Below are 14,845 nucleotides of genomic sequence, written 5' to 3'. Positions count from 1 at the left end.
CCTCTGCTCGCCTTTAAAGCTGCCATCTTTTTACAAGCAAATCAGTTGTGTTCTGGACTCCAACCTGGACACTTTAGTACAGTTATTTTCTAAATTTGCAGCTGTGAAAGTAATATACAGATGGCTGCCCCAAACCTTTTTGTGGCTCATTGTCGCATTTGTGACAGGTATAAAAAAAACTGCATTAAGGAGAGATAATGCACTACTATCATAGTGATGGGAGCTCGGGAAATGTAGAGAAAGATTAAGGACTCAGAGTATTGTGGACTCAAAATATCATTTTATCTTAGGGAAGCATTATGGCACTGTGGTAGCACTGCTACCTCACATGTTCAGGACACATTTTTGGCCACAATAATCGGTCTAGCATGGTTAACAAATGTTCTTCTAGACCACAGGGACACTAAAAGACCATTGCACAAGTGTAATCCAGTTCAAACTAGTTTAGCTTCTATTTGGCCTTTGACTTCAATGCATTTCACTGGGTGTACTGAAGTTCTCGAACATTTTGTGTCAAACATGAGGCGGCGCATATTCAGCAGGATTCGCTCATTACTGATGGTGCCAACACAATTATAATTTTAACCAGTAATGGCGCACAGCATGATAACCTGCAGTGAATACACTTGACTTCAGCATTCCTAGTTCTCATCCTCTTTCTCTGTACGTTCACCATTCGTTTGCTCAGAGGTTGATGCGCTTGCAGCTTCCTGAGCAGCTCTTCATTACTCCACCCTAGCAGCCCGCTTCTTCTCTTCTTTTGTCGGCATCTTTCATGTTAAAACTGATTAAGTCAGTTTTTTTGTTGCAATTACTTAGCCTGTACTTAAGTCTTCAATCTGCCTCAAGAATGATTTAAGATATGACGAGGTGGGAGAAGTGACGGAGAAGTTGGTATGGAGTGAAAACGGCTCCTGTACACATGCGCCACACGGCCGCTCTGCTGGCCGCTGCTGAGAGTTGATTCTACAATTAAATAAAATAAAAATAAAAAGAGGAATAACCAATCATCACCCTGAAAGCGGATAGTAGACGTCACGTAGTATGGAAGCATTCAATAAGGGCGCGCACTAAAAGGCGAGCTTCAAAAGGGTGACCTCAATAGGGCGCGGTGAATAAAGGCGTTTGTAGATAATTTAGTTCAAATGGCTAATCTAATAATCAATTTTCTGTAATAATTTTGTTGCGTTTGTCTTTATTCGCTGCCCAATTGAGGTCGCCCTTTTGAAGCTCGCCCTTTTGAAGCTCGCCTTTATTTACATGGGCCTTTATTCGCTGCGCCCAATTGAGGTCGCCCTTTTGAAGCTCGCCTTTATTTACGCGCCCTTATCGAAGGATAACATGTAGTATATGCTTATGAAATTCCAGGTCAATAGTTCAAATGGTTTGCGAGCTACAGGTGATTTAAAATCCTGGACAGACAAATGGACAGCCACGGTAGCGTATTATATAAGAAGATTTGAAGCCCTATAAACATTTAAATTAAATTTAGATTCCTATAATAAACTGAATAGCATCACAACATTGAACCAAATCAAAGTTAATGATTATCTTCAAACATTTACATGGAAAACTTTTATAGCAGGCCAGGAACAAATATGAAGAGTGTTAGCAGTCAGGTTGGTGGTAAAGAACAGAGGACAATGTTTGTGGAGTTTTAAGGATGAAGGATGTGTAGCTGTACAAGTCTATAATTCGACATTTCATTTTGAATATCTATCTATCTATCTATCTATCTATCTATCTATCTATCTATCTATCTATCTATCTATCAATCTATCTATCTATCTATCATATAGTGCCTTTCATATCTATCTATCTATCTATCTATCTATCTATCTATCTATCTATCTATCTATCTATCTATCTATCTATCTATCACATAGTGCCTTTCATATCTATCTATTATATAGTTCCTTTCATATCTATCTATCTATTTATTATATAGTTCCTTTCATATCTATCTATCTATCTATCATATAGTGCCTTTCATATCTATCTATCTATCATATAGTGCCTTTCATATCTATCTATCTATCTATCTATCTATCTATCTATCTATCTATCTATCTATCAGTTTTTTTAATTTTGAATTTAACCAGACTTCGGGTATAAATTTTCATGCAGTAAGAGTTGTAAAAATAAAAAGGAGAAGCAATTATTATGGACTATTACTGATTATTAAAATTCTTGCATTTCCTGGAAGTCATGGATGCAAGGCATAAATTATCTTTCCATTAATGAATCACATGAGGACACGTAGTGGCAAATAAGGCTACCACAGACTAAATGAAACCATTCAGTACATTAAACAGGTAAGAACATCTGCCCATCCATTCCGTCTCTTATCTGTTTAATGCTAACTGAGTGTCACAGGAGCCTGAACATATCCAGGCAGGTCACTGGTCAAAGAGTGGAAAAAGTTTGGAGATGGAGCACAATGCACATACTGCATGTATTCATACACACTCACTCATATCATTCAGAATATACCCTTCATATCTTTACGGCATTCTTGGGTACCTGGAGAATACAAATGGACAAGCAAAATGAACTGCAATGGATGAGCAAGTTTATAAAATGGACAGAAAGAGTGAATATTGGTTAAAAAATGATACACTTGATTGAGTGGTGCTCACATTATATAACACAGGGTGCGACTGAAACACAAAGTGTTAATGTTTGGTTTTTGTTTTTGCAGCTTTCTGCTTACGCTCCAGTCCAGCTTCTAAACACTAAATCAGAGATTCGAAATGATCAACTCAGTCGAAAAGAGGGACCACTGCCTTGAGAACAAAATTGAATAGCCATTGACTGGTGACAAAGGGAGACATGCTGACCAGTGGACATCAAAAGAAAGGAGGAAAATCGAAGAATCAGCACAAAGAGAACAATTTGTCTTCAAGAACTCCAGCATAATAATTATGATTACAAAAAACCAACAAACAATAGAGTGGCTTTGTGGTTAAGGAGTGTAAACCTAAAGGATGCCAGTTCAATCCCCATCCCTGACTTGGTTTGTGATCACCTCTGCACCAATTTCCATCCATCCATCCATTTTCCAACCAGCTGAATCTGAACACAGGGTCACGGGGGTCTGCTGGAGCCAATCCCAGCCAACACAAAGCACAAGACAGGAACCAATCCCGGGCAGGGTGCCAACCCACCACAGGACACACACATACACACCCACACACCAAGCACACACTAGGGCCAATTTAGAATCGCCAATCCACCTAACCTGCATGTCTTTGGACTGTGGGAGGAAACCGGAGCACCCGGAGGAAACCCACGCAGACACAGGGAGATCATGCAAACTCCATGCAGGGAGGACCTGGGAAGTGAACTCAGGTCTCCTTACTGCAAGGCGCCACCGTGCCACCCTGCACCAATTTACAAAATAATAATAATAATAATAATAATAATAATAATAATGGACTACAGCTTACTTCTTGTATAATATATTGTAATGTAGTCCACTGCAAAAAAGTGCAATATAAAAGTTTTTTTAGTTGGTCAGCCCAGCAACCTCTACAAAAGTCACAAACATTGACATTGCTTTTACAACTCCCATATCAAATGGCATTTAACAGAGATATATGCATTGCATGTGTCATTCCAACAGATGGCACATCACATACGTTTGTAGTAATAAAATGCATTGCATGTGTCATTCCAACAGATGGTGCATCACAAACATTTTTAGTAATAAAATGCCTTGAATTTATCATGTAAACAGATGGCGCATTACAAACATTGACACTGTTTTTACCATACCAAATGGCATATAACAGAGACGTGTGCATTGTATTTGTCATTCCAACAGATGGAGCATCACAAACATTTGTAGTAATGAAATACATTACATTTTCCATTCCAAAAGATAGTGCATCAAAAAATTTTTAATAATAAAATGCATTGCATTTGTTATTCCAACAGATGGCACATCGCAAACATTAACACTGCTTTTGTACATCCCATACCAAATGGCATATACCCAAGACATAGGAATTGCATTTGTTATTCCAATAGATAGCACATTGCGAACATTAACATTGTTTTTACAAATCACATTCCAAATGGCATATAACAAAGATATATGCATTGCATTTGCCATTCCAACAGACGGTGCACCACAAACATTTTTAGTAATAAAATGTATCACATTTGTCATTCCAATAGGTGGCACATCACAAACTTCAGCACAGCTTTTATGAATCCCATTCCAAATGACATATAACAGAGACATATGCATTGCATGGTGCACTGCAAACATGAAAGCTGAGGTCTACATTGATTTCAACTTGTCTTAGACAGGTGGCACAGCTAATGTTTTATTAATTTAGCTTTATTACAATATTAACTACATACAGTTTAGTAGTTAAAAGCGTTTAGTTTGAGTGACTGCCATATTCTCACAAGGGCTTAGCAACTGAGAAGAGACGCCTTCAACAGGAAGCACTTCGCTGAGTGGTCATCTGTTTTGGTAAGTAGCAAAAATGTCGACTAACATTCAGGTCTGAAGGCAACCAATTGGTCTTCTCATGTCAAGGTAGTACGTCTCTTTGCTTGAGGCAGCTATCCAAGAGTGGGTGAGCTGTACAGATGGAGCTCTACAAAGTGTGAATTTGCTTGAAACCAAAACTGGACGACACTCTAAAGCAGCTATGTAGATGTCTCAGTTTGTTTAAGGCACCTGTCCATGGGTGGGTGAGCTGTACAGGTGGGACACGATAAAACAGCCTTATCTAAGTCTCAATTTACTTGATGCAGCTGTCCATGTGTGGGTGAAGCCATACACACATGGCACTATAAAGCAGCTCTACAGAAGTCTCGGTTTTCTTACAGCAGCTGTTGACATGAGCAGCCATACAAACTTGATTGCATAAAGCCTCTGCCCAGACGTCTCATTTTACTTAAAGCAGCTGTCCTCGTTTTGCTTAGAGCCAGGCATATGGAGTGCGGTAAAGCAGAAATAAACTAGCATTCACACACATACCCATACCCAGACACACACACACACACACACACTCTCACACACACACACTGTACTATGTAGTGTAGGTGATGATAATATACATGTCTGCAGGATGTGGGAGGAATCATCCAGAAAGTTACGGGAAGAATGTGCCAACTCCAGACAAACAATGCTCAGGTACAGGATATGAACTCAAGACTCTGGGGCAGGCTGGCATGGAGACCAGGATTTGCATGTCATCCCCTTGTCTGTGTGGGTTTCCTCTCACTGTCCAAAAACATGGAGGTTTGGTGAGTTGGTGACACTAAATTGGCCCTAAGTGTGTGAACGCTGTGAGTGTGTGTATGTGTTCAATCTGTGATGGAGTGGCACCATGCCCAGTGTATATTCCTGCCATGTGCCCTGTGCTAGCTGGGATAGGCTCAAACCCCAGCCCATCCATGACCCTGGACTGGATTTGCAAGTAGGTTGGTTAGAAGATGACATGCCATGTTTTTGCGGTAGTGAAGCAGTAGAGTAAAGCCCTCCTCTACCACATAATAATATTAATAATACTAATCTTCTTCTTTCGGCTGTTAGGGGTTGCCACAGCGGATCATCTTCTTCCATATCTTTGTCCTCGTCATCTTGCTCAGTCACACCCATCACCTTCATGTCCTCTCTCACCACATCCATAAACCTTCTCTTAGGCCTTCCTCTTTTCCTCTTCCCTGTCAGCTCTCTCCTTAGCATCCTTCTTCCAATATACCCCTCATCTCTCCTCTGCACATGTCCAAACCAACGCAATCTCGCCTCTCTGACTTTGTCTCCCAACCATCCAACCTGAGCTAACCCTCTAATGTCCTCATTTCTAATCCTGTCCATCCTCGTCACACCCAATGCAAATCTTAGCATCTTTAACTCTGCCACCTCCAGCTCTGTCTCCTGTGCCACCATCTCCAACCCATATAACATAACTGGTCTCATTACTGTCCTGTAGACCTTCCCTTTCACTCTTGCTGATACCCGTCTGTCACAAATCACTCCTGACACTCTTCTCCACCCATTCCACCCTGCCTGCACACTCTTTTTCACTTCTCTTCCACATTCCCCGTTACTCAGTACTGTTGATCCCAAGTATTTAAAGTCATCCACCTTCACCAACTCTACTCCTTGCATCCTCACCTTTCCACTGACCTCCCTCTCATTCACACACATGTATTCTGTCTCGTTCCTACTGACCTTCATTCCTCTCCTCTCATATCTCCACCTCTCCAGGGTTTCTTCAACCTGCTCCCTACTATCGCTACAGATCACAATGTCATCAGCAAACATCACAGTCCACAGGGACTCCTGTCTAATCTCGTCTGTCGACCTGTCCATCACCATTGCCAATAAGAAAGAGCCGATCCCTGATGTAATCTCACCTCCGTCACTCCTATCACAGACATCACCACTGTCACACTTCCCTCGTACATATCCTGTACCACTCTTACATACTTCTCTGCCACTCCCGACTTCCTCATACAATACCACAGCTCCTTTCAAGGCACCCTGTCAAAAGCTTTCTCCAGGTCCACAAAGACACAATACAACTCCTTCTGGCCTTCTCTAAACTTCTCCATCAACATCCTGAGAGCAAACATCACATCTTTGGTGCTCTTTCTTGACATGAAACCATCCTGCTGCTCACTAATCATCACCTCACTTCTTAACCTAGCTTCCACTGCTCTTTCCCATAACTTCATGTTGTGGCATATCAATTATTACATTTATATAGCTCTTTTCTCACTGCTCAAAGCACTTTACATGAAGAATGGGCAGCCACTTCAACCACCACCTATGTGTGGCACCCACCTGGATGGTGCAACGGCAGCCATTATGATGCCAGTGCGCTCACCACACATTAGTTATTATATCTAATATGATTTTTTTTTACTTTACAAAAGGAGCTGTGCCACCCTGTTTACACAGGACTATTCTCTATTTCCCTAAAATGAGATGTTTCACATCACCAAAGATTGAATGACCACTTCATGATTTACAAAAGGGCACAGATCTCTCAGGTCTGCCATTTACATTGCGGTTCTGTTACCTGGTAGCAGTGCTCATCATTTGCTCAGCAGATGCCAAAGTGGACCTGGCAGGGTGGTCAGGAGCCTAACATGAGTCCCACTCTGTACTTTTTCATCTGCCTGAATGCAGGTTAGTGCTGGTGTGCCATTGTTAATGTATTTTTATGCTCTTATTTTGCTTGACTGTTCCTTCTTTCATGTTTTAATCTATGATAATTGATCACAAAGTAAAAGTGTACTCTAGATTCAAATTCTTTTAGATTTCTGGTTATAAGGGGGAATTGGCCGGAGACCTTAAATTCCTTATAAGCACCTTTGGACTTCATCTTTGGACTTCATGTTGTATACAAGCAGGCAAGGTAAACGGTAAAGCCTGCGGCTGTGGGCTCAAATTCTGCACACTGACACTGTGTGACTAAGAGAAGGTCACTTGATCTGAAAAAAACAAAACAAAAAAACAAAAGAAATATCAGCAATTGTTTCTCTGTAAATCACCTTGGATAAAAGCGTCAATCAAATATGTAAATGAGGTTTTGGGTTAAATTTACCATCCAATCACAACCTCACCTTTTAAAAGGAACATTGTGTAAGGTAATGACTCTGTCAGTCAATCCATTCTCAGACACCTGAGATCTGCTAGCATCACAAATCAAGTGGATCCAGTCCTTCTTCTTTCTTAGGCCAGGGTCCGCTTTTCTGCACGTCGATCTCCACATCTTTCTTACGAGTGCACTGCCCAGCGAGTCGCAAGTTTTCTTTAAGTTGATAAAGACACCATTTTCTGGGTCGTCCACGGGACCGTCCTGACCACCGACTGCTCGCTGCTGTGCATGACGTGGCCATACCAGCGCAGGCGGGCCTCCTGTATTTTCTCCGGTATTGGCACCACACCCGTTATTCTTCTCACATTTTCATTCGTGATGTAGTAGAGCTGCATGAGGCCGAGTGCCCACCGGATGATATGCATCTCCATGACGTCCAAGGCCTGCTCGTGCTTGATGGTGGCCGGCTAGCATTCAGATCTGTAGAGGGCGACTGGACGCACGATGCTCTTGTAGACTTTGGCATTTGGTAGAGCTCTATATTACTCTATTTTCCATTTTGTATTCTTTAACCCTTGGGCGGTCTCATGGTCTGGAATCCCTACAGATTTTATTTTTTCTCCAGCCGTCTGGAGTTTTTTTGTTTTTTCTGTCCCCCCTGGCCATTGAACCTTACTCTTATTCGATGTTGATGTTGATTTATTTTTTATAATTATGTCTTTCATTTTTCTATTCTTTAATATTTAAAGCACTTTGAGCTACTGTTTGTATGAAAATGTGCTATATAAATAAATGTTGTTGTTGTTGTTAACCCACCACATACTTAGGGGTTAATGCACCCCTGGACCCCAAATACTTTTTTGCTGCACTTTTTAAGGAAACGTCACAATTCACCAAGAAAAAGTGAAAATTTATTGGAACAGATATATTTCATGCAAAGAGCATCACAATTATTGCAACACTGATCATTTTATACACTGCCAATGAACTGTAAAAACTATTAAAAAGTACTGCAACAATCTATTATTATATGTACAGGCTGCAACTAATGCCATTTATGAAATTCAGTAAATTACTGAGTCAACTACGCTTGAACTGGCTGCATGCAAGCACACAGACGCCAACGCTGACACTGAATCCCAGGGACAGTGCTGCTGATTCGCTAGGGGGCAGCAGTGGTCATAAGCTGGCTGCTCAATGAATGTACGACACTGACTGATCAGCTCTGACGTGCTGGCAAATTGCATTGGGAACCGACTATAGCCGGTTACGACGGTTTAAGGGTTAATGTGTAGCGTTTGTCAGGATGCCTCCAATCCCATAGACTTAGCACTGTTTATAAGGTATTGAACTTTATAACTTCTCCCCACCTTCCCTCCTACATTTATAACCTCAGGCAATTACATCTCTCTATTATAAAAACATCTTGCGATGAGATGAGACTTTATTCCTGCGACGAGACGTGATATTTTGAAGAGAGACAGAGAGACACTTTCACGCCCCGTGAGCCGGTCAAGTCACGTCATCCTTACAACCTTTGGAAGCAAGTCTCGTGATACACATGCAGAGAGGGTTGGAGATAATGGAAGTAGGAAAAATCGAAAGTCTCACAAAAATGAGAGTAAAGATCGCATTAGTGCAAAAAAAACTGAAAATATTACTCGGTGAAATAATGGAACAGCGAAAAGAGATCGAATAGTGTTTGAGGATGTCTGGGGGAGAAGAGAGGAAAGGCAATGAGACAAAATGACAGCTGCTGTACAGGCTTTTAAATGTTCGAAGCGCTGCACGAGATGCATATCACGCGGCACAGGAGCAGCAGCAATCCAGCAGCTGATCGAGCAAAGAGGAGGTAAAAAACACAACTGTTGTTTGTTTCCCATTGTATCACCGTTTAAGAGGGGTTTCGGAGGAGCAAATTCGTCTCTTTGGGGTGCGTTCAGTCCCCTTCTTCACAACGGCGCGTAGCGCTGGCGGTCAGGGGTTGGTGAGCAAAGCGAGCAGGCAGCAAAGCCCCCTAGTAGAGTAAAAGACAAGCAGGAGTTACAACTTAAATAATGTATCATTGATAATATTCATAAAATAATAAAAAAAAGCAAGTATATTTGAATATTGGCAACCATACAGCTTGATAAAGGCTGATGTGTAGTGTCAGGCGGCACACAGACTTGTTAGTTATTTAAAATGTCTCTACTTAAGTCACCATTTTATGGCTTTCTTCACGGCAGGCCACCTATCTGTCTCAATACGGCTGCCGAGTTGTGGTTCTCAGTTTGGTCTTCATTTCAGTTCATGAAGATGTGAGAGAGAGAGGGAGGGGTAAAGCAAGCAAATCTATAGGCTTTCTGTCCAAACCCTACAGCCAATAGGGCGTTGTGGTTATCTCGAGGAAACAATTTAAAAAAATAACAATATTGCATGTCCTCTCTCGGCTTCCGTAAGAATTAATTGTTTTAATCCAATTTTAATTATATCATGAACATTGCTATTATCACCTTGTAACTCAATGTTTTAAAGGGTTACACTTATTATGATTATAAATGAACTACTTATCCTTTGCTGTCAGGATGGCACAGTTCAAACTTTAGGCCAGTTTATATATAAAGAATAATGTGAATCTATAATAATAAAAGGCAAAGCCCTCACTGACTGACTGACTGACTCATCACTAATTTTCCAACTTCCCATGTAGGTAGAAAGCTGAAATTTGGCAGGCTTATTCCTTACAGCTTACTTACAAAAGTTAAGCAGGTTTCATTTCGAAATTCTACACGTAACGGTCATAACGGTCGATAACGGTCGATAACGGTCAATTACGGTCGATAACGGTCGACAACGTCCGCCATGTTGAACTTTCTTATTTATTGCCCCATCTTCATGAAATTTGGTTGGTGGCTTCCCTGCGCTAACCAAAACCGATGTACGTACTTATTTCGGTGGTATGGCGCCACTGTCGGCCGCCATATTGAATTTTCAAACGTCACTAATTCTCCAACTTCCCATGTACAGTAGGTAGAAGGCTGAAATTTGGCAGGCCCATTCCTTACAGCTTATTTACAAAAGTTAAGCAGGTTTCATTTCGAAATTCTACGTGTAGCGGTCATAACGATCAACAACTTTCGCCATATTGAACTTTCTTATTCATGGCCCCATGTTCACGAAATTTGGTAGGCGGCTTCCCTCGCTAACGAAACCAATGTACATACTTATTTCGGTGGTATGACGCCACTGTCAGCCGCCATATTGAACTTTTAACAGAAACCGATGTCCGTACTTATTTTGTTGGTATGACACCATTGTCGGCTGCCATATTGAACTTTCCAACATCACTAATTCTCCAACTTCCCATGTAGGTAGAAGGCTGAAATTTGGCAGGCCCATTCCTTACAGCTTACTTACAACAATTAAGCAGGTTTCATTTTGAAATTCTAAGCGTAACGGTCATAACGGTCAACAACGTCCGCCATGTTGAACTTTCTTATTTACGGCCCCATCTTCACGAAATTTGGTAGGTGGCTTCCCTGAGCTAACCGAAACCAATGTACGTACTTATTTCGGTGGTATGACGCCACTGTCAGCCGCCATATTGAATTTTCCAACATCACTAATTCTCCAACTTCCTGTATAGGTAGAAGGCTGAAATTTGGCAGGCTCATTCCTTACAGCTTACTTACAAAAGTTAAGCAGGTTTCATTTCGAAATTCTACTCGTAATGGTCATAACGGTCAAAAACGTCCGCCATCTTGCTTTCTTATTTATGGCCCCATCTTCTCGAAATTTGGTAGGCGGCTTCCCTGCACTAACCGAAACCAATGTACGTACTTATTTCGGTGGTATGATGCCACTGTCGGCCGCCATATTGAACTTTTCAACAGTCTTTGTTACTTATGGGCCCATCTTCAAGAAATTTGGTACACGGGTTCCCAACGCTAACTGAATCCTACTTACGTACAGATATCGTCCATAGCCTGCAGCTCGGCCACCATGTGAGGCGTTGGGTCCCCATTCCAACGCCTCCCACGTTGTTGGCTGCCTGCCTATATTATGCCGTCCGTCGCTCCAGTGTCTACATTCCCTTCCTTGCTTCACCACGGATTCACGTCTCCCTACTGATAACTACAGCCCTTTTTGTTTAATCCACAGCTTCTCCGCTGTTTTATTGTTCATTTATTACGATTATAGCTATTGTGTAGGTATTTTAGACTTACTTTACATTGCTCAGATACCCATTTCCTTTATCATTCCAACCCCATTACCATGTCTATCGAGATGATCAGTATCGATCAAAGAACTGTCACTTACGAATGGTTTCCATGCCCGGAGATACCACCTACCTTTTCCATTCTCTTTGTTACATATTGCACGCCATATCAGGCTCACTCTTGATATCCGGAGGAACATTGTGTCTTATGTAATTGAATGACTGGGACAGGTTCAAGGTGTGGACTGATGACGGTACAGGAGATAATTATAATACACAGGAGCAGTAGAAGAGAGAAATGCTTAAGCCTTTCACCTATGGATCTGCATGTGAGTTGATGGCTGCCGCTGAATTGTTCGGTTGTCGCTTTCAAGTATACTGAAATGGCCAAATATTTTACACCTTTCGACAACCGCCAATGCCTCTTAAACATCTTAGATTCACAGGTGACGATTTCAGTAGTGGACACTTTGATGTTTATGAATGTTTAAACTCTCAAAAGCTGGATGTGATTTTATCGCTGAAACCGGTTGTGTGCTTACAACACTTGACAGATGCCAAATGTCACTTCAACACAACAAATCCTGCAAATACTGTCGTAATTGAAACAAACCATGAAACTCAAACCGATTATGACAGCAGCAATCCAAGCTGTGAGATTTGAGACAAGATTACTGTTCACATGGCCAACTGTACGTTGCATGCTCAAGAGTAAGCTTAGCGCACAGCTTGGTCATATTACAACCGGAGGGCCGAACTGACAACGTGGTATACAAAGAGATCCTTAATAAATAATTATTGGCATATTTTCCCTCAGTTTAAAAGGTAAAATTTTCTTCTTAATAAAAATTTTAATGCAGTACTTCGCCGCTGCGAAGCGGGTATTTTGCTAGTCAATATATATAAAAGCCAAATACCACTGACACACTCATCACGAAATCTCCCGAACCATGAGGACTTGGGAATTGAAGTTTGGAATGTAGGTTATCCTTGGCCCATAGGTGCTCGCTAAGAAACGGTTTTAAAAATTTGTGCGTTCTGTCTGTATGTCTGTCCACTTTTCATGAGAGAATTACTTAACGGATTTAGTTCGGGTTGTTTTCTGTAATTTTCTTGAACTTTTCAGTTGATTTTGCAACTTCTCTCATCGCGCTAAGTACCAGAGTTCGCTTGCAGTACCGATGTATTTATGCAAATCCAACAGAGTGGCTGTGGGCCGAGGACAGGGGGGTGGGGCCTTTCTCATTTACTCGCCAGCCTCCGTTCGAGTAGCTCTATGTCTTGCCACGTGTTGGAGTGCACCTCGCCTCCGCTTAGCTAGCGATACCAGTTTGTTCAGCAGACATTATCATCTACAGATTGTTAAGGAGTAACGGTGGACGTTTTTGAGAGAGAGATCAGAGCTACGTGTGTTTTAGAGGGTAGCTGCTGATTGCCAGAGATATGAAGGCCATGTGCTTTTCTCCCCACGCAGGGAACACTCTCCCGTCAGAGCTGAACACGATTAGATACAGTGGCAACGTCTATTGATTTTTTAAAGTTTGTCCTGTTTCATTACTGTGTGGGCGTAGCCATGGGGTACAGCTAGTACTTTTACAGCATGAAACTTAAATGTACACTCCCATTTTCTGTTCAGTAATCTCTCATCCTCTAGCACTGGCAACACAGTAGCCTGTAACATTATAATAACAGTATTCTGCGTTTGTGATTTTTTGCATAACGGTCCACAAATACATCAATGTTCAAAGCCTTGGCTCTTCTGGATTCAATGCTTAGCACCCCTAGATTGCTAAGACGCTCATCAGCAATGGTCGGTTTTTACTAATTTTAATGTGGAGAAACTCCGCTCACAAGTGGCAGAACTCACTGGGAGTGCAACAGCTATTTTGCACAGTCTAAAGAGCTCGTAAACTACCTTTTTGTACGGCTCAGTGAAACGGATCAACTCCACTGTATCGGATGGCTTTTGAATCACACCGCTCTTTGTCTTTCCAAAAGTCTCTTGAACTGATGCAGTTCATGCCCCAGGTCATCAATATTGGCATCATAAAGACGACCACATTCAAACAAAGTGGTGTCTATCAAAAATGCATCACTCTTGGGGTTAAGAGATCGGATACTGCTCATCAGCTCACAATTGGTCTTTGAAAAATGTCTGCTCAGTTCACTAAGCATGCAGTCAATGACAGGATAAAAAAAGGAAGACCGAAATGCTTCTTTATCACAATCTAGCTCCCTTTGAACAACAGAGCTTAGTATGTGGTACTCACGGAGTCTGGAGCTTGTCTTCCTTTGTCGTTTTGCCAGTTTTCTTTAGTTCCAGTTTCCGTGCCAGCGCATATCACCGTAAGTAATTATTTAAAATTTTATCTCTTCAGCACAGGGGCCAGCACCAGGTCTACAGGGGCAATGGCCCCTATTGTCCCCGTCTAAAACCGCCTATGTGAGCAAGTAAAAGTCCAGTGCTGATCCTTTTATCTCTTTTACTAACCTCAGTACTGATGTTTTCATCTCTGCAGTTGTACGAGTCATAAGCAGTGACGGAGTGATAGCGGTGCATGGGACTGTAGGAGGAAGTGTGACGATTGACTGCAGATATGAACAAGGATTTGAACATTTTCAGAAATACCTGACTAATATTAGATGGATACTGAATAACGCCCTGATCAGAACAAAAAACTCTAACACTCTGGTGACAGAAGGTCGATACTCTCTGTATGACGACACCTTGGAGAGAGTTTTCACCGTGACTATCAAGGAGCTGCAAATGAGTGATGCCGGGACATACTGGTGCGCAGTGGATAGGTTACTAAAAGATGACTACACCGAAGTCAAACTCACAGTCCATCCAGGTCAGTCAATTCATTCAGATTTGTTTTATCGTGTTATCAGATGCATTTAACGTGAAAGTTACCAAGTAACCTCTTCGGTTCTTTTCAAAATGGAGGTTTAGGAAGAAATGCCAAAAGCAGCTCTATACCTGTTACCTCTAGCCTCTTACCTGTCTCACTGTCCATGTTGTTACATATGCAAGTCTAGGGACCTCTACCATCACTGACTGGGGCCATGT

General features: G+C 41.7%; 2 protein-coding genes across 6 annotated transcripts in view; both read left to right on the top strand.

The window, feature by feature from the left end:
• The window catches only part of LOC120526921 (CMRF35-like molecule 5), a 42,028-nt gene extending 38,918 nt beyond the window's left edge, over positions 1–3,110 (top strand). For all 5 annotated transcript variants that reach the window (XM_039750023.1, XM_039750025.1, XM_039750024.1 and 2 more), the window contains one exon: positions 2,702–3,110. In XM_039750023.1, the coding sequence (XP_039605957.1) occupies positions 2,702–2,739 (38 nt within the window). In that variant the 3' untranslated portion in view covers positions 2,740–3,110. The remainder of the gene's footprint in view (positions 1–2,701) is intronic.
• Positions 3,111–6,758: 3,648 nt separating this feature from the next.
• LOC120526279 (CMRF35-like molecule 3) overlaps positions 6,759–14,845 on the top strand; it is a 52,461-nt gene continuing 44,374 nt past the window's right edge. The window contains exons 1-2 of the mRNA XM_039749386.1: positions 6,759–7,162; positions 14,295–14,627. Coding sequence (XP_039605320.1) covers positions 7,084–7,162; positions 14,295–14,627 — 412 coding nt within the window. The 5' untranslated portion in view covers positions 6,759–7,083. The remainder of the gene's footprint in view (positions 7,163–14,294; positions 14,628–14,845) is intronic.

Source organism: Polypterus senegalus, chromosome 3 (genome assembly GCF_016835505.1).
Source record: "Polypterus senegalus isolate Bchr_013 chromosome 3, ASM1683550v1, whole genome shotgun sequence".
Classification (NCBI taxonomy): domain Eukaryota; kingdom Metazoa; phylum Chordata; class Cladistia; order Polypteriformes; family Polypteridae; genus Polypterus; species Polypterus senegalus.
Note: the sequence above shows the minus strand (reverse complement) of the source record. Positions and strands in the feature narration are given on the sequence as shown.